Genomic DNA, 19575 nt, shown 5'->3' on the forward strand with positions numbered 1-19575 from the left:
GCAAGGCCCTGGGTTGGTCCCCAGCTCGGAAAAAAAAAAAAAAAAAAAAAGGTAAAAGGTTTTAAAGTTGCCCCCCTAGACACAAAGTTTAGAGCAGAAGAAAAAAACAGGTTAGGCTCCAGAATTGTATGTTCCAGGAAGCCTCTCCTAGGGCTATAGAATGGGTAATTACATTGGCCGGCTCAACAGCTTTCTCCCAGAAACTAGCTGACCATAAATCTTAGAGAACAATTGTGAGAAGCAAGCAGCTTCTCCCAGGAACTAGCGGACCATGAAGTTAAACAATCTTGAGAAGCAGGAGACAGCTTCTCCTAGGAAACAGAGAGTTTCTCCTTGTGATTTTTCACTGGTATTCTTCACACTTTCCAATGACACCGTCCCTACCCCTTTGGGTTGTGGTTTCTTCCTTTAAATACCTCTTCTCCCAGCCTCTTGGAGTCAAACTCCACTGCCCTGCATGGGATATGAGTCTTGACCCCAGTGCACTTGTTCCTATCGATAAACCTCATGTGATTACAGCAAAGATGGTCTTGTGTGAGTTCTTGGGGGGTCGAGTCACCCCGAGACTTGAGTGAGGGTCTCCCCATGCTGGGGGAGCTCATCCGGGATAGGCGACCACCCTCGTCTCCAGAGACCTACTTGGAGGTGAGATATTGTCTGTGTCTTTGTGTTTTGTGCCGGCTAAACTCTGGGTCTGTATTTGCTCGAGAGTTCTGGAGTTCTGGTTTTGCAATCGCTCCCGTCTCAGGCTGAGAGGGAGGCTCGTGTCTCAGGAGAGACTCGAGTGTGCGCAGTAGATGTGCCAGGGGCTCACTGATCTCGCTGCCCTGGGAGCTGTCCCAGGAGGTGAGGGAACCCAGGGACGCCTGGGAGATTCCCATCTGGGTGCTGGTGAGGATTCAGTGATTCTCCTGGATTGGAGAAGAGACCCGCCCTCTCGGCCGTCTGTATTTCCAGAGTGGTCTTTGTCCGTGTGTCTTAGGTCTTTGTTTTATGTTACCACTGCATTGACGTTAGGCTAGAGCACACAACTTGTCATTTGAGATTCTACTTGGGAAGGAGGAGTGATGTGGAATCTGTTCCCCTTCATCTGTTGTTGGTGAGCTCACGGAAGCTCCCATCTGAATCAGTTCGGTTTTGTGGTGATCTTGCAGCCGCTGCTTGTTTTTTGTTTTTGTGCGCACTTTTGTTTTTTTGTCTGTTAATCTTTTTTTTTTTTTTTTTTTGTTCTTTTTTTCGGAGCTGGGGACCTAACCCAGGGCCTTGCGCTTCCTAGGCAAGCGTTCTACCACTGAGCTAAATCCCCAACCCCTTGTCTGTTAATCTTTTGATTGTCTTTCTGTGTGACTGAATGCTTTTGTCCTTTTTGGCAGACCTCTATTTCTGGACTCTCTTCTTGTTTTCTCACCATCCCACTTGAGATGCTTGTTAGTAGCTGTTACAGGAAATACAGAATCCTACTAGAGGCCAGAAAAAGTGTTCCAGACACGGATGGAAGGCCCTCACTTCTGCCTGTTGACTTCCATACACCTGAAGGTAGGGAACGCCAGGTCTACCGCCAGACTCTAATGGTGGGTCTCTGAGGGGCTGAAAATCCCCCACCAATTTGGCTAAGGTAAGGAAAAGATATGGAAAAAAAGTTGCAGTAACTTGAAGGGTTAAGCTAAGTCACTGAGAGAGTTAATGAATTTGCAGAGAAATCAGAGAGACTTAAAAAAAGAAAGAAAGAAAGAAAAAAGAAGACGAAAAGAGCAGAAAGAGAGACAGAAAGAAGAGGAAGCTAAAAGACAGGAGAAAAACTTATACTGGCCACAGTAGTTAGAGAGTCTAGGAAGACAGTACCTGGCAACAGAAGAGAATTCCTGGCTAAAGATCAGAGTGCCTATTATGAGAAAAAGAACACTGGATCAGGGACTGCTCCAGGATAGAGGGGAAGCCCAATCAGTGTTTTGTGGATACAGGGACCCAACGCTCTGTGCTCCTACGCCCCAGTGGGCCAGTGTCCATCAAAAGACCTTGAGTACAGGGGCCTACCAGCAACAAACAATACTTATGGACTACTTGAAGAACAGCGGACCTTGGCGTGGGCCGGGTAACCCACTAGGTCATGGTCATCCCTGACTGCCCCTATCCCTTGCTCATGAGAAATTTGCTCTCCAAAATGGCTTACATGGGCTGAAATGGCTGGGTGAGGCCATGAGTATGCATATCTGCAGACTGTGTATGTGGAGCTTAAGACCTGTCTCAGTGCACCAGTACCTGATGCTGGGAGATGTGTGGCTTAGTGCTGTTCTGCCTGGAACACATCGCTCCTGCCAGCCAGGCACTAACAATTATCACCCAATCCAGGACTTAAACTGTGATAGAGTGGCTGATGTTTTGCCTTTAAATGGAATGTCCCAGAGGATGGGACCACTGGTCAGCTGACATGGACTAGATTCTCCACCGGTTGGAGGCAATCTGGTCACCTTGCTGTCCAATCCTGACCTGGAGCCACCACAGCACAAGTGTCAAGTACTGGCAGAAGCCCATGGGTGGCGGGAAGACCTCTGAGACTGGCTGATTGACCCCTGCTGAAAGACGAGGCTACCTTGTCTACAGACGGGAACAGTTCTCTTCATGAAAGTCAGAGATAAGTGGGTGCTGCCGTGGTGGACAACACAATGTCGTCTGGGATGGCTGAGCCCCAACCCCCCAGCACATCAGTGCCGCAGATGTCTTTGCCATCTCTTGGATGCCCTGATGAAGCCAGCAACTGTGAGTACTATTCATTGCCCTGGACATCAGGAGGGAAGAGATTCAGTGGCATGGGACAGTAACAAAGCAGATCAAGTGGCTCAAAAAAATGGCTATGCAGGAGCCTATCCTGGTTGCAGGCCTGCAAGAGACAGCCACTGGGAACTGGGATCGGGCCAAGGGATGGCCTCACTTAGAATGTACAACAGAAGAAAAGGCCCAAATTGCTTTTAAAAAAAAAGACAATGACACACTTGTGGGAAAACTATATTCCCCAGAGAACAAACAAAAGACTCACTTTGCCAAATACAGAAATGGACTCATTTAGGAGATAAAAAGTTTGCCCAAGTAGTTAAGGTGTATGTAATAGACTTAAAGATTTTACCCAAGAGAGACAGTAAAGAAGTATAAGGTATGTCAGTAAGTGAATGCTTAACAAACAGGGCAAAGAGACCTAAAGAGTTTAGGAAAAAGTCAAAGTGAACTTCACTGAGATAAAACCAGGAAAATATGGTCACAAGTATCTCCTAGTGCTTGTAGATACCTTTTCAGGAATAGATAGAAGCTTTCTCCACCAAGCAAAAGACGGCCTCCGTAGTCATCAAAAAGATACTGGAAGAAATCTTCCCCCGGTCTGGAGTGCCTGAGGTAATCGAGTCACACAACGGCCCTACTTTCGTTGCCAAGGTAAGCCAGGGTGTGACCAAGTATTTAGAGTTCGATTGGAAATTACATTATATTTACAGACCTCAAAGTTCAGGACAGGTAGAGTAAATAAATAAAACTCTAAAAGAGACCCTGACCAGGCTGGAGAGATGGCTCAGTGGTTAAGAGCACTGACTGCTCTTCCAGAGGTCCTGAGTTCAAATCCCAGCAATCACATGGTGACTCACAACCATCTGTAATGAAATCGGATGCCCTCTTCTGGTGTGTCTGAAGACAGCTACAGTGTACTTACATATAATAAATAAATCTTTAAAAAAAAAGAGAGAGACCCTGACCAAATTAACCATGGAGACTGGCGCAGACTGGGTGACACTCCTTCCCTCTTGCTCTCTTCAGAGCAAGAAATATCCCTTCCAGATTCAGCCTTACCCACTTTGAGATCTTATATGGGGCCTCAGCTCCTCTGACGGTATTAGATGATGTTACTGAACCAACATGTCATAGTAATAATGATTTGTATGCCAGGCTAAAAGACCTACAGGTGATACAGAAAGAAATCTGGTCATAGCTGGCAGCAGCCTATGCCCCGGGGACCCCCGAGACATCTCATCAGTTCCAGGTTGGAGACTCGGCTACATACGACGACACTGAGCCCAGACACTAAAACCTCACTGGAAAGGACCATACTTAGTGCTGCTGACCACCCTGCCAGCCGTCAAGTGTCAGCTCTCACCAGCTGCGTACTAGCTGTTGGGGCTGAGAGCTGGGACCTAGAGGGACACTCAGATCTTCAAAAAGCTCCCTAGACTTGCACATCAGATAAGTGGACACATCAGAGACGTGACTGGGAGGTTGCTATAATGCTCACTTGAGGAGTGTGCTTTAGAAACAAGAATTTCATGTTTGCCCTGGGTTCCATTGGGATAGGTGAGGGGATAGGCTTGATTGCAAATGATATAACACTGTATATGTTAATACTCCTAACACTTCTTGAAACTGTGCCTCAGGGATCACAATCTGTATAAGTTTAGAAGTTCTAAAAGACAGTCATGACCTTTGTGTGTAGGTTCAGATAGTGTCCAGATTGGAATCCTGATGCTAAAGACTTAGTAAGTCACAGAAGAGAGTTAACAATTACTTAGGGCTATCTTAAGGCTGAGTCTAGGTACTACAAGGACAACTACAATGACATCTGCTGTTGCCCTGCAACACAAGGCTTATAGAGAATTCAGAACTGCCATTGATTTAGATATAAAAAGAGTAAAAAAGACTTTTTAGCTGACCCCCAAGAATCCCTAACCTCCCTCTCAGAGGTAGTCCTTCAGAATAAGAGAAGATTAGACCCGATATTCCTTAAAGAAGGAGGTCTGTGTGCTACACTAAAAGACAGAGAGACAGAGAAGCACATCAGGGATGGTTCGAGAGCTGGTTTAGTAGATCTCGTTGGATGACTACTCTGATATCTTCCCTTATGGGACCCTTCTTAATTTTGCTTCTGTTTCTGATTATAGGTCCATGTGTGTTAAATAAGCTAGTTACCTTCATTAAAAAAAGAGTGAGTGCTGTTCAGATTTTGATGCTATGCCAACAATATCATACTTTTAAAAGATAAAAAATCAGTATTACGAAGATACAGAAATTTAGCTCTAAGATTCTAGAAGAAGTGGGGAATGAAAGGTAAAAGTTTTAAAGTTGCCCCCTGGGGTTGGGGATTTAGCTCAGTGGTAGAGCACTTGCCTAGCAAGCACAAGGCCCTGGGTTTGGTCCTCAGCTCTGAAAAAAAACAAAAAACAAAAAACAAAGAACAAAAAAAACCCAAAAAAACAAAAAAACAAAAAAAAAAAATAAAGTTGCCCCCCTAGACACAAAGTTTAGAGTTGAAGAAAAAAACAGGTTAGGCTCCAGAATTTTATGTTCCAGGAAGCCTCTCCTAGGGCTATAGAATGGGTAATTACATTGGCCAGCTCAACAGCTTTCTCCCAGAAACTAGCTGACCATAAATCTTAGAGAACAATTGTGAGAAGCAAGCAGCTTCTCCTGGGAACTAGCGGACCATAAGTTAAACAATCTTAGGAAACAGAGAGTTTCTCCTTGTGATTTTTTCACTGGTATTCTTCACACTTTCCAATGATACCATCCCTACCCTTGGGTTGTGGTTTCTTCCTTTAAATACCTCTTCTCCCAGCCTCTCGGAGTCGAACTCCGCTGCCCCTGTGTGAGATATGAGTCTCGACCCCAGTGCACTGGTTCCTATCGATAAACCTCATGTGATTACAGCAAGGATGGTCTTGTGTGAGTTCTTGGGGGGTCGCATCATCCCGAGACTTGAGTGAGGGTCTCCCCACGCTGGGGGTCTTTCACTATTAACATATCCCATTGATGCTTTAAAGAAGTGGAGAGGCAGAGAGAGCCTGCAGTATCTTGCCTTTTAGAAAGAATAGTCTAATTATCAATTCAGTTACCAACTCTTGATCTCGTGGGTTAACTCAAGAGAAGCTAGACCTCTTCTCCGGGCCGTGGGTTCAGTCCTTGAATGGGGTCATAATTCTCTAATTTCTAATCCCGATGGCTCTTGGTTCTAAGAAACGGATGTTCAATGCATTCAGGTGCATACAAAGCCACCAGGCCCTGGAGCAAGCCCAGTATCAAGGAGCAGGGATCTAGGTGAGCCTGGTAGGATTGAGGATTGCTGGAGAACCTGGCAGGTAGGAGAGATCTGACACAGGAGAAGCTGGGGTCACCCAGAGACCAGAAGGAGTAGCCTGGAGGAGCAGGGATCTAGTGGAGAAAGAGGCTGGGTCGTGGAGTCCTGAGCCTGGCTCTGGCTTGACTCACCAGATATAGATGCAGATGGCCACTAGGAAGGAGTTCTTCAGAGCCCCGAGCCATGTGCTGTGGATATGAAGGGTTTTCACGGAGTTGTAGCTGCATAAATGTCTCACTGGCAGCATGGTGAGAAGGTTCTCTGAGCGCTCCAGGGAGGAAGTGACTGGAAGCAAAGTCTGCCTATCTCTTCTGAGGAACCTCAGAGTTCTGAGCAAAGGTAAACTCTAAAGTGAAAGCTCTGAAAGAAACCGCCTTCTCATCTATAATCTACAGAGAGCTGGGGCCTAGCTTCAGGTTTTGCTGTCTGAACACACACCCTCGCTCACGTTGAGGGGAACATTTGTGGGAGCATCAATTCCTTGCATCAAACTACAGAAAAAAGTGTGCACACTACCCTTCACAAGGATCTCTCTCTCTCTCTCTCTCTCTCTCTCTCTCTCTCTCTCTCTCTCTCTCTCTCTCTCTCTCCCTCCCTCTCTCTCTCTCTCTCATTTCGTGAGAGGAGGTTTCTCTGTGTAACCACAGTCCTTGGCTGTCCTGGACTGGCTTTGTAGACCAGGCTGGCCTCACAGAGATCCTCCTGTTTCTGCCTCCTGAATGCTAGGATAAAAGTCGTGCACCACAAGGGTCTTGACAGCCATGTCCGTATGGGTATGGCCGAGGTGGTGAAGGGTCCAGACAACACCTTGGGTATCAGTCCTGTTACTGGTGATTACACAAGGAAGGGTCCGGGCAAGCTTCTCCCCCCGTGGTTGTTGACTGGTCCCCATGAAGACAACCATTGCTCTCCCTCTTTTCCCCATCGCATTTAAATATAATTTCCCATCTTAAAAATAAACCTTCCTCTACCCCACATGCTTCTGCTGCCATGCAGGGCCTGGCTCCTCCTGCAGAGCCCGGTCTTTTGAAAGAGTGAGTCACCACATCCATCCCGCACACCTCCATTCACTCCTCCACCCACTCCAGTCTGGCTCCCACCCCCACCGCTCACCAACACACCCCCCTCCTGCCCCACCCCCACCCCGAAGCCAGCAGGCATACTGCAGATTCCGTGAGCGACTCCCATGATTGCGGACCACTTCCTTCTCCCTCTAACCACAGCGTCCAGGAGCCTACGTTCTCATGACCTCCTTGGAGCTCTCTGGTGGCTGTCTCAGAATGCTCTGGGAAGTTCCGCCTCTCCCTGCCCCTTGAAAGTGAGAGCCACTCAGGGCTCTCCCTTCAAAGCTTCCTGCTCTCCTCTAGCTGCCTCTCTTGCTGGTCAGTTGACGATGTCCATGACTTCAATGACCCTCTCTATAGGCAGGTGGTATATAATCTGTCTCAAAGCTCTGAAACAAGTTGCTACACAATCACGGTGTGTCGTTCCGAATCTCGTGGATTCTTCCTTTAACCCCAATGACCTTTTCTCCTGAACTTACTAGCCCCAGGAAGGTGTTCTCAACAACTTCCCGTTAGCTGCCCTAGTCAGGAATACGGCACCCTCTTAACCCCTTTTCTCCTTACCTTCCCCAACCCTGCTCTTTGCCCATCCATTCTACTATGAGTCCTATTGCTTGATCTGGGCACGGTAGTATTTGCTGTGATCCTTCCACTAGGGTGGTGGTGGTAGCGGAGGCAGGGGGTAGCTGTTTAAGGCTGGGGCTGCTGCCTATGAAGCAACTTGGAACCCTGTCTCAGACAACCAAAACTCAAAGAAATCCCACCTACTTGATCTTCCACATATTCTTCAACCCCACCTGTCCGCTGTCTCGGTCACCTCCTCAGGCCAGGCCACCATCAGTTCACAATACAGCTTGGTCTCCCTCCAGGCCTGGTCCTGTCCCCTCCGGTCTCCAGGCCGACCGTGATCTCTGGATTAAGTCTGGATGAACTCAGTCTAAGATTGAACTCTGGAAGAGCAATTTCGTCTCTGCCACTGACTGGCTGTGTGACTTTGGCCACTGAAGAGATTTGTAAATATGGCTAAGACAGTTCATCCTGTGATCTATCACATGGACAAACACCAGGTTCACTTGGACACCACCCAGTCAGGAAGCAAGAAGTTACAGGAAATAGGTCTCTGTGGACCACTACCCAATGGGAACCCACAAAACTAACAGTCCTTCTTAGTCATGTGAGAACTGGGCACCGGGACCTCAGCTGCCACTGCCCCCTGAACGTGCTGGCTCCTACCAGTCACCCATCCTGTGGCATGATCCCGAGGATTGCCAAGCTAAGCCTCTGGAACTCAGCAGTGGCACCTTATCGGGAGAACAGTCTAGACACATGACTGAGGACTTTGAGGTGTGAGTTCACTTTAGGTAATCTGGGTGAGTTCCAAACACCTATTTGTCCCTATAGAAGAGACCGAGGGTGGCCTGACAGGCAGAAAAAGAGACATTATGGAAATACAGAGGAGAGAAGACAGGAAGAGGTCGCCTTCCTCTTGATATTTTCCAGTGTCCTCAAGATAAAGCTCACAGTCTGCCCCCGCCCCTTGCTGGTTTCCGCAGTCCCCTGGGCCTCCCCTCTGAGACAATGTAACAGATTAATTAGTAGCTCCAGGCAGCTGATCCATGCCCTAGTGCAGTGTCCACAGCCAGGGAGGCTGAGCCGGCACGGGCTCCAGAAGCCCCATGGCTAATGCCGCAGAGTGGCACAGTGGGGCAGAGGAGCCAGCTGCCTGGGCAGTTTTCATAAAGCTAAAAAGAAAGGATTGTGCTAAAAAAAAAAAAAAAAAAAAAAAAAAAAAAAAAAAAAAAACAACTTTTTTTTTCGGAGCTGGGGACCCAACCCAGGGCCTTGCGCTTGCTAGGCAAGCGCTCTACCACTGAGCTAAATCCCCAACCCCCAAAACACTTTTTTTGAGATTATGTGTTTCAGATTTTGTTTTGAACATTCGGGGTCTAGACATGCATAAAAGGACATCACAGACTGTAGTAGACAAAGCATTTTAAGCTGGGCAGTGGTGGCCCATGCTTTTAACGCCAGCACTAGGGAGGCAGAACCAGGTGGATCTCTGTGAGTTTGAGGCCAGCCTGGTCTACAGAGCAAGTTCCAGAACAGCCCAGGCCACACAGAGATCTGTCTGGGGGAGGCGGGGGGGGGGGACCGAAACCAAAACCAAAAGAGCAAAAAGAACAAAAAACAAAAAAAGCCAAACAACCCTCCCTGCAAGATCAACAAAATCATTTTAACTGCTCTCTCTGCTTCCCTAACAGTGCTGAGCAAGCCTGTCTCTCTGATCTTGCACAGAAAGTACAAAGACACCCTCAGCCATGGGACCCCGGAGCCATCTTTCCCCAGAGCAGGTCCAACTCAAATTGGCCCACGTCTCTCCAACTCCACTCTAGCCCAAGCTGCGATCTTCGATCAGCTGGGTGACTCCAGCGGACTCTCGGTGACCTTTAGTACCCTACTCTTGGCCTATCGAATGTCCCATTCCCTCTGCAAGGAAGCCACTGGAGAGCCTTCAGATGCACCAATCAGAAGGCTCCATTCCCCAGCCTTAGAGAGACTCTGCAGAGAATGGCACTCTTATCTGCCCTGGCTCCTGTTCCTCCCTGAACTTCTGGATCTTGCGGGGGCGGGGGGGGGCGGGGGGGGTCGTTGCTGTCCCTCTCGCTTGCTTCTTTGATCTTTGCAGTTCCTATTCTTTCCGTCCCATGTGTTACATGGCCGCATTCTTCGCCTACAGGGGTCTCTTCCCAAGTGGGCCTTTTCTAATCCTCCAGCCGCCCCAGCTCCAGCTTCCCATCCAGGGCTAAGGTGACGAACTACACATTGCATTTCCCATGAGGCCACAGAGACTGCGCCTGGGTTCGTTTGGCACCTGTTATCTTCTCCGCCTACGTCACGGTTTCACAGAAGAGCCTCAGCCTTACAGGTATGAGGCCACCCTTTGGGGAACAGCCAGCCAATCTGAGAGCACGTTTTAAAACCCATAAATAGGGCTGGAGCGATGGCTCAGCGGTTAAGAGCAGCGACTGCTCTTCCAGAGGTCCTGAGTTCAATTCCCAGCAACCACATGGTGGCTCACAACCATCTGTAATGGGCATGTCTGAAGTCAGCTACAGTGTACTCACATACATGAAATAAATAAATAAATCTTTTAAAACCCATAAATAAGCACAGGCAACACGTTCTCCCCAGCAAAGGACAGCCCGAGGCTTCAAAGGGCAGCGCTGGGCTTGCTCTTGGTGGAGGTTAACTGGGCCAGGGGGAACTGCAGTAAATGCTATCAGCCTTCTCTGATCTCCTTGGGCCACTGAAATATCTCTGAGCTTGGTCTCTGGGGAAGAGGAAACCATCTTCCCAATAGAAAGCTTTTTTTTTTTTTTTTTTAAACCACTGCGAGTGACTTGGTTCAGACAAGTTGGTGTTGGAGGAGCCAGTTTTCTGAACAAATGGCTCGGCTCCCGGTCACAGCCAGCCAAATAGGGGTGTCGTACCAGCGAGAGTCAACGGTTAGTGTGGGCTCCTGATGTGAATGAGAAAGGGGCTAGCCTGGGCAACAGCCAGAAGCACAGACTCCACAACTGTTTCAGGGCTGAGGTCTCTACAGACAAACCAGGGCTGCAAACAAGCCTCGGTCTCCTCTGAGATCTCTTATTATTTATTTATTTATTATTTTTATGTGTGGGGGTGCCTGTGTGAGTTTATGTGCTCGATGCATGTGCAGAAGCCTGCCAAGGCCACAAGGTTTGGAGCTGGAGTTACAGACTATTATGAGCCATTATGTGTGTGTGCTGGGAACTGAACCCAAGTCCTGTATAAGAGAAGCCAGTACTCTTAACCAGAGTCCTCTCTCCACCTCCAATCTCTTGAAATGACCTTATAATTTGTTTCACATGCTCTTTCTTTCTTTCTTCCTTCCTTCTTTCCTTCCTTCCTTCCTTCCTTCCTTCCTTCCTTCCTTCCTTTCTTGTTTTGTTTTTCAAAACAGGGTTTTCTCTGTGTACCTCTGGCTGTCCTGTAACTAGCTCTGTAGTTCCAATAGGAAGGCTGGTCCTGAACTCAGAGATAACCACCTGCCTCTGCCTCCTGAGTGCTAGGATTAAAGGTGTGCGACACCACCACTGCCCAGCTCCCCATCCCCATTTATTTTGGTGACACTTTTCCCCTTAGAGATAGGGTTTTATATAGCCTAGACTCACTTCAAATTCTGTTATGTAGCCGTGGCTGGCTTTGCCATGCTGGGAACCCTAAACCTGTCCAGAAATCAGAGCCAAAGCCTTACTCCCCGGCAATGGCCCCACGCCTTCAGTTTTTCTCCAGTTCTGGGAGAGGCTGCTGCTTTTCCAGTTTTACCCGAGCTAAAGGTGGGTTAACTCATTTTAGGAGCTCTACTGGGTGGGAGATTTATGTCTAGATGAGCAGGCAGGACAATAAGGAGTTTATTCTGTGAAGCAGGGAGGACTGAAGGTTGATAGAAGGGTCCCTAGACCAGGAAGCCCTCCATGCTTACGCCAGGCACCTAACTGATGGGCCATGACACTGTTGAATTTGTTCTGCCCTGCAGAATACATGTAACTGAATTTGAGCCAATTCAATACATGTAAGACTTGACTCCACCACTTGAAAGCCAAAGGAGGGCCAGCCAAATGCCATAGAGTTCCTAATAGTTTTGTTACTAGCTCATTTTATGGTCCCAATAATGATTGTGCCCATTTTACAGATGGGAAAACTGAGGCCCAAAGAGGTGAAGGGGGGTGGGGAACTGACTTAGTTGGTAATGCTTGTCACAGGAGCCTGAAGATGTGAGTTCTCACACGAAGGCCAGGCTTGGTGGCTACAACTATGATGCCATCATGGCAGAGAGAGGGGACTCCCTGGAGCTCATCAGCCACCAGCCTTTCCAAATAGGTCAGTCTCAGTGTCAGGGAGAGCCCCTGTCTCCTAAAAGGTAAGATGGAGAGCACTCAAAGAACACACCTGAACATCAGCACACGACATCTACACAGAAACAGATGGGGGTTTTGAATCCACGTTTCCACAACTCAAACCCAAACCCAAGCACGGTTGTGGTTAAACCACTCTGAGACTCAAAATAGAGAATGAATATAAAGACGCCCATTCTGCTCTCGTAGATGGTTTGGAGAAATGGCTGCCTGTTCTGAGTCGCTATCATCAGCAGCTTTTTCTTCCATTGTTGTCTGAAGACTGTATGAACGGACACAGAAACTGAGGCTCAGGCAGGTTAAGTGACTTGGCCAAGAAGAGGTGTCCAGGATTATAGAATAGACCACCTCTGAGCTTGGTGAATGCCTCCATGGGCTAAACATTTGCCGTGCAAGTGGAAAGATGCAACTTCAACCCATAGCATCCCTGTAAAGATTGAGCATCCCAGCAGGTGTCTGTTATCCCAGCAGCCAGGGAGGCTGAGACTGCAGGATTCTGGTGTTTGATGGCCAGACAGGGTAGCTGAATTGGTGAGCAGGTTCTGTAGGGACCCGTCTCGAAGGGGGGGGGAGCTACTAAGAAAGCTCACTCCTGGCCTCCACAGGCACACTCACCCTTACACACTCAGAGGCCACTCTCACTCTTTGTAAACCACGGCACCTCCACATGCGGTGTGGTCAAAAGCGCTGCCTGTCAGTATCATCCTCAGGGAAATACAAGCCAAGAGCCACAAGGAGAGAGCACTTCACACCCACTAGGTAAGTTACAGTCCCAAAGCCACATCACCTCTCGGTGAGGATGTGGACAGAGGGCTCCGAGGCTGTGAAAAGGTGAACAGTCCAGCAGTGCCTCTGAGGGTGACGTGCGGCTGTCATGTGACCTAACAGTGGGTTATCTATACTTACACACAGCGGACTGTATATATATATATATATATATATATATATATATATATATATATAAAATAGGTAAGCTCACAGGAACAGAAAATGGATTGGTAGGTACCTGATTGAAGGGACAATCTTTTAGGCTGATGGAAATGTTCTTTTTGCTTGGTTGGTTTTGTTTTTCAAAACAGGGTCTCTCTGTGTAGTCCTGCCTGTCTTCGAACTCACTCCGTAGACAGGCTGAACTCTACCTCCCTGGTGCTGGGACTAAAGGCATGCGCCACCACACCCAGCTGAAAATGTTTTTGATTTCTGGTGATCATGCTCGGTGAATGCGCCTAAAGCCATGGACATCAAGTGCATGTAAATCATTGAGAATCCGGGGTACACATTGTTTACCTTTGTACTCGGTTTTTAAAGCTTCCCCCACCCCCTGCTCTAAAACGACATTTCCAAACCTGGTTCTTAAGCAGGAGGATGATTCAGAGCCCAAAGGAAAATCCCTTGGCCTCTGTGGGAGCCCGAGGTGTTGACCAGTGTCTCCCAGGTTCCCCAGGCACGCCCTGATTTGCTCATCTTTCAGGCCTTGGCTGCAGTTGAAAAGGCCCAAGGGAGGCACACAGCCTGCCACCCTCTCTCTGCGGCTTCCTTCAGCTACAGCCAAGGACAGCTTCCTCTTACTGTTTCCTCCCAGCGGGCTATGAGTGTGAGTCTCAGATTTAAGGACCACATGGAAACGGCAGCTGCACCGTGGGGCTGCCGGCGGCGCTGTCCAGTGCTGCCCATCCCACGCCCCACTAACCTAACGTAGGAAAAGACGGTCATGTGCAAGATCCACTTGATGGTGCCGTAATTCGCGCTCTGGATCCGGGTGACTTTGTTTGTCTCATACTGAAAGACATCGTTCCAGCTGCAGCAAGCCGGCATGGCGACAGGCTCACTGTTTCGGCGGGACCTGGGCTAGACCTTCCCAGGCTAGACCACAGCAAGCCCCCACCGAAGAGTAGCTGAAGAAAGCACACCGACTCTCAGCAGGAACGGTTAACTTCCAGCTCCTCCAGCGACTGCAGCAGAGGCGGGTCCTGGCAACCGCCCCAAATGTGAGTGGAATAAACATGAACCAAGTCCTACAGGCCTGCCTGCTGGATGACCCCGCCCTGCCAGCCTCCCCCAGACGCCCGCACAAAGATGGTGTTCAGAAGATGGGCATTTAAAAAATTCCCCCTCCCCCACCCCTTCCCTCTCGCCCTTTCGAACTCATTTCATTTGGGAGAAAAGGGGCTATCCTTCAAATGTCGTGAGACCCTGAGTGTGACTCAGACAAGGGCCTATCAGACGTGCTCGCTGCCTTCAGCCCCGCTCAGACCCATCCGTTTCTTTTCTTTTGTTGCTTGTTTGAGACCGGTTCTCAGGCAACCAAGCTGACCTCACATTGGTTATTTACTCGAGGCTAGCCCTGAACTTCTGATCCTCCTGCCTCCACCTCTGGCTTGCTGGGATTGCAGGTGAGACCCACCACACCACACAGAGATTATCCGTTTGTTTCCTCCAATCCTTTGTTCAGTCCACGGTGCACCCGGTGACCCAATGGCGGATTTGCCCTCCCCTGCTCCAGGAGATACTCTGGTCTGCAAAGATGGCGGCCGGGTCAGATTCACAGTGGCATGGGAAGACTATACCCACGCTGTATCTCACTCTGCCCGTTGTCTAGATTGCATCCTGCTCTGGGCCCCCTGGAGGTCATCCCATGACCTGGTCCAGTCAGACCCAGACCACCAAGAACAAAGCTGTGTCGAGCAAAAGAATCTCTCCTGACCATGAGTGAGGGAGACTCCTCAGGAGGAAGGATCAACCCTACCTCCAGACAGGCGAGGAGATGGCGTCACTGTAGGCTTCCGAGGGAGGTGGAGTTGAGAGGAAATCCTGTTTGGTTGATTTTTCTGCTTTGGGGTTTTGTTGTTTGATTGTTTGGTTTTGAGACAGGATCAGGCTTCTCTGTAACTTACCGTGAGGCTGAGGCTGGCCCTTAACCCTCCAATTTCCCACCTCTCCACCTATAGAATTCTGGGATTATCTTTGTGAGGTACCACACCTGGGCTGAAACGCTGCTCGGACAGGCAGGATGCATAAAATGGACAGTTTCCCACATGGGTCACACAGTGGATCCACGGTCCTAGGCAAGACATGAAGACATGATTGTCCTCAAATGAGACCGCCGCAGACCCCCGGCGTGCGTTCTAATGTGGAGATGGCTGCTGCCTCTCTGGATCACGACTTAGAATCTTCCAGGCACAAGCGGGACATTTCATTCTGTGAGTCCACGATGCTCCTCCCTGAGTAAGGAGGCAACAGTCGCTCAGGAGTTACCCCTAGTGAGAAAGAACCATCTCTCGCCAAGCGGCCTAACCCACTGCTGCCTTTCCTGCCAGATTACAGGCCAGACAGCATGTTTCCAGCCTAACTTAATTTGTAATTTCTCCTCCTTATGATCTACATTGAGGCCCCTGCCCCGATTAGCTCCAGTTCAAGGGACTAGAAGGCAGGGATGCTGGATGAGTCTCCCAGCCCTCTCAGTTTAGATGCTTACGTCACAGGCCTTGGCTTCATCCTTTGGGCCTGGGAGTAGTAAGGGTTTCCCTCTGTTTCCCAGGCTGTGCACTCTTACTGCTTTCTCTTAACTCTGCCCCCACCTTTGTCATTTCTCTTCCAAAACGCTGAGAAATACGGCCGCCTTCATCTGTAGAAAGAATAAATGGGGCCAGTGAGATGGTGAAGGAGCTTGCCACCAAGCCTGATGACCTGAGCTCGATCCCCGGGACCCAAATAATAGGAGAGAACCAACTCCATTAAATTGTACACACATTGGGGTTGGGAATTTAGCTCAGTAGTAGAGCGCTTGCCTAGCAAGCACAAGGCCCTGGGTTTAGTCCTCAGCTCCGGAAAAAAAAAAAAGAAAAAAAGAAAAAGAACTTGGACACATATGCGCAGATGTTCAAGCAAGCTACACACACACACACACACACACACACACACACAGCTTCCTCCACATATGTTGCGTTAAGAAATATGCAAACAATTACCCTTGAGAGATGATTCCACAGTTACAAGCACTTGCTGCATTTTCCAGAGAACACAAGTTCCCAACCCCCCCCAAAAAACCATGTTGGGTGGCTCACAACTGTCTGTAACTCCAGCTCTAAGGCATCTGACACCCTCTTCTGGCCTCTGTAGGCACGTGCAATCACATGTGTGGGTGCATACATACAAGCATACACACCTAAAAATAAATCTTTAATTAAAAAAATATTCAAAATCTGGGGCTTGGATGTGGCTCCTTGGAAAAGCACATAAATAGCACTTGTGAGGCCAGGAGTTATATATCAGCCATGCTTTAATTGATCAATCAATCCATCAGTCATCACCAGATGCTAAAAGCCAAAGGGATAGGAGGTGGGACACATGTGTATGTTATTATAAATTTAATAAGGCACGGACTGTGGCTGGAAACGGGGCCCGCTATGTAATTTTTGAAGTCCTCCTGATTTAAAAAAAACAAAACAAAAAACAAGAGTTTCAAGATGGCGACAAAGCCACATTGGGTCCCTTTAAGCATGGGTAGACTTGCTGTAAACACCCAGGTCCCATACCCACGAATCAGATGCATCTGGAAGAATAGAAAGTTCGGGGTTAGGGATTTAGCTCAGTGGTAGAGCGCTTGCCTAGCAAGCGCAAGGCCCTGGGTTCGGTCCCCAGCTCCGAAAAAAAAGAAAAGAAAAAGAAAAAAAGTTCGTCTCTAGGAAGGGAAGCAACTGGGGGAATTCGTGTTTAACGAGATCTGACCCCTTTCTTCCAGCTAATTCCCACCCCTCCTTGCTTCTCGTTCTTGTTGATGAAGCACCAAATACAAAATCTCCAACTCCCGATTAGCGTTCCCTTCTGAGGCCTGAACCCTTGTAGTACCTAGATATCCCACAGAGAAGCCACATCTTCAAAACCACGTTCCCCTGCACGGGCTTGTAGCTCAGCCTAGACACTTGCCTGCCGTATCCGAGGCCCCTGGTTCTAGCCCCTGTCCCACCCAAACCCACAAAACAATCAACAGGACTTCCCCAGCAAAACACGCATCCTAGTAAGGAGTCGTGAGAGTAGGAAAGAGGAGGCAGCCAGAGATCAGCCATGTTGGGTGTAGGTATGGCTCTGAGGGAAACATACAGCAGTTGAGTTGTTGTTTTGTTTTGTTTGAGACAGGGTTTCTCTGCATAGCCCTGGCTGTCCCGGAACTCACTCTGTAGACCAGGCTGGCCTCAAACTCACAGATCCACCTGTCTCTGCCTCCTGAGTGCATAGGAGTTGATCTAAATGGGAGATAGCCAACGGCAGATGGGGCAGGGGCTGCTGAGACAAAAGCAGTGGCGCCTTTCAAAGAATAAGGTGGCTCAAGAAAAATGTCATCATTGGTGGTCTATTTCTTTGTGAAGTAGAAAGCCAGGTTATGATGTGAAGGAAGGTTGTAGGATTTGAAGGATGACTTTTTTGAAAAAAGTGAGTGTGTGTGTGTGTGTGTGTGTGTGTGTGTTTCTGTCTGTGTGCAAGTGATGTGTCTGTGTATGTGCACGTGGGGTGTGTGTATGTGTGTATGTGTTTCTGTCTGTCTGTGTGCATGTGATGTGTCTGTCTGTGTGCAAGTGATATATCTGTGTTTGTGCATGTGGAGTGTGTGTGTGTGTGTTTCTGTCTGTCTGTGTGCATGTGATGTGTCTGTCTGTGTGTGTGCATGTGGGGTGTGTGTGTGTGTGTTTCTGTCTGTCTGTGTGCATGTGATGTGTCTGTGTGTGTGCATGTGGGGTGTGTGTGTGTATGTGTTTCTGTCTGTCTGTGTGCATATGATGTGTCTGTGTGTGTGCATGTGGGGTGTGTATGTGTGTGGGTGTTTCTGTCTGTGTGTGTGTGATGTGTCTGTGTGTGTGCATGTGGGGTGTGTGTGTGTGTGTGTGTATCTGTCTGTCTGTGTGCATATGATGTGTCTGTCTGTGTGTGTGCATGTGGGGTGTGTATGTGTGTGGGTGTTTCTGTCTGTGTGCATGTGATGTGTCTGTGTGTGTGCATGTGGGGGTGGGTGTGTGTGTATGTGTTTGTGTGTCTGTGTGCATATGATGTGTCTGTGTGTGTGCATGTGGGGTGTGTATGTGTGTGGGTGTTTCTGTCTGTGTGCATGTGATGTGTCTGTGTGTGTGCATGTGGGGTGTGTGTGTGTGTATGTGTGTGTTTGTGTGTGTATAGTTGTCTGGTTGCAAGTTACTGGAGGCCCAGGTTCTTTAGGGGAACCTGGAAGTTTTCTTAGAGTAACAGATACAGTTGTCTGCAAAGATAACAGGAGAGAGTATTTCTCTGTAGCCATGGGAGTGTCTGAAATGTGGCCCCATCTGCTAAGGACCTATGAGCAGCATCTGAAGCTAAAATCTCTCAGTGCCGAAGCTGCTCTTTCAATCCCATTCGTCTGGGCTGTGTGGTTCTGTCTCTCTGGAAACCCACTGGGTGTCTCTACAACACATGACTTCTCTGCTTCCCAGAAAGCATCACGCCACTGGGCTCTAAGTCCAGATCCCAAGATTCCGGGACCCAAGGAAAGTAAATCTGGTTGGTTTGGCCACGTGTCCCTGACCCATCAGTTATGACTACGGGTGGGGCCACAGGACAGGTGTCATCTGGAGCTACATCCCAAAAGGGAAAATGAAAACGGCGGCCCGGGGTGTTCAGAATAGACCCAAGGCCGGGGGACCCCAGTTCCTCTTTTGTGTAGGATAGCTTTGTGGCCTGTCTAGGCCATTTCCTAGGGCAGGAAACCGGCCCGGACTTGCCCTCAACTGCTTCCTCTTTCCTTTATCCCTCAAGGTCTGACCCACTTCTCCATTATCTCCCTGTTGTCACTCCCCGAGCAAACTACTGATTCTAAAACCCTTGCTGGTATGCGCTAGTGGAGGGAGGCCCCTGGCATTGCCTGACTTGCTGAGCTTGGAAACCTCAGGGGAGGCCTCTAGTAGGCCCAGCAAAGGGAATCTGAAGTACCCTGAGGCCACTAGACCCATGGGCAAGTGGGAAGGCAGAGGGGGCAGGAGGCACTGTGCCATCGGAAGCCACAGGAAAAACGCTGCTCCAATAAGCCAGCGGTCACAGACCGGAAGGGCAGAGGCAGCTTTGTCATTAAGCGGGACTTAGGAAAGGGTGCGCAGATAAATCATGGGAAAGGGCAGAGTCAAGGATGAAGCGCTGTGAGAGTGGGAGTTAGAAGCAAAGCCTGGTTCGGCTACACAAGATGAGTTTGCGTTTCGACAGCTTGCATTTGGCATTAAGGAGAAAATAAAGGTAACGGGTTGTTGCCCTTTGCGATAACGCGTCGATGACGTCATCGATGACGTCATTGCCGGCGTGTGGTTTGGTTTTGTTTTTTGGCTTCTTTTTCTTCCCCTACCCTCCGAGCTGGCATGGACTCTTTCTCCTTCCAGCTCAGGTTTCTCATCTCTGTCAACACTGACGTGGCAATATTGAAGAGGAAAGCCCCTCACTGTCGCGAGTTCTT

General features: G+C 48.8%; 1 protein-coding gene across 2 annotated transcripts in view; it reads right to left on the reverse strand.

Moving 5' to 3' along the window:
- P2rx7 (purinergic receptor P2X 7) overlaps positions 1–14058 on the reverse strand; it is a 40667-nt gene extending 26609 nt beyond the window's left edge. Inside the window, exon 1 of one of the 2 annotated variants that reach the window (XM_032886575.1) lies at positions 13801–14058. In XM_032886575.1, the coding sequence (XP_032742466.1) occupies positions 13801–13925 (125 nt within the window). In that variant the 5' untranslated portion in view covers positions 13926–14058. Of the gene's footprint in view, positions 1–6237; positions 6606–13800 lie in introns of those variants that run through there. The other variant, XM_032886576.1, reaches the window with a different exon arrangement.
- Positions 14059–19575: the final 5517 nt, after the last annotated feature.

Source organism: Rattus rattus, chromosome 16, assembly GCF_011064425.1.
Source record: "Rattus rattus isolate New Zealand chromosome 16, Rrattus_CSIRO_v1, whole genome shotgun sequence".
Classification (NCBI taxonomy): Eukaryota; Metazoa; Chordata; class Mammalia; order Rodentia; family Muridae; genus Rattus; species Rattus rattus.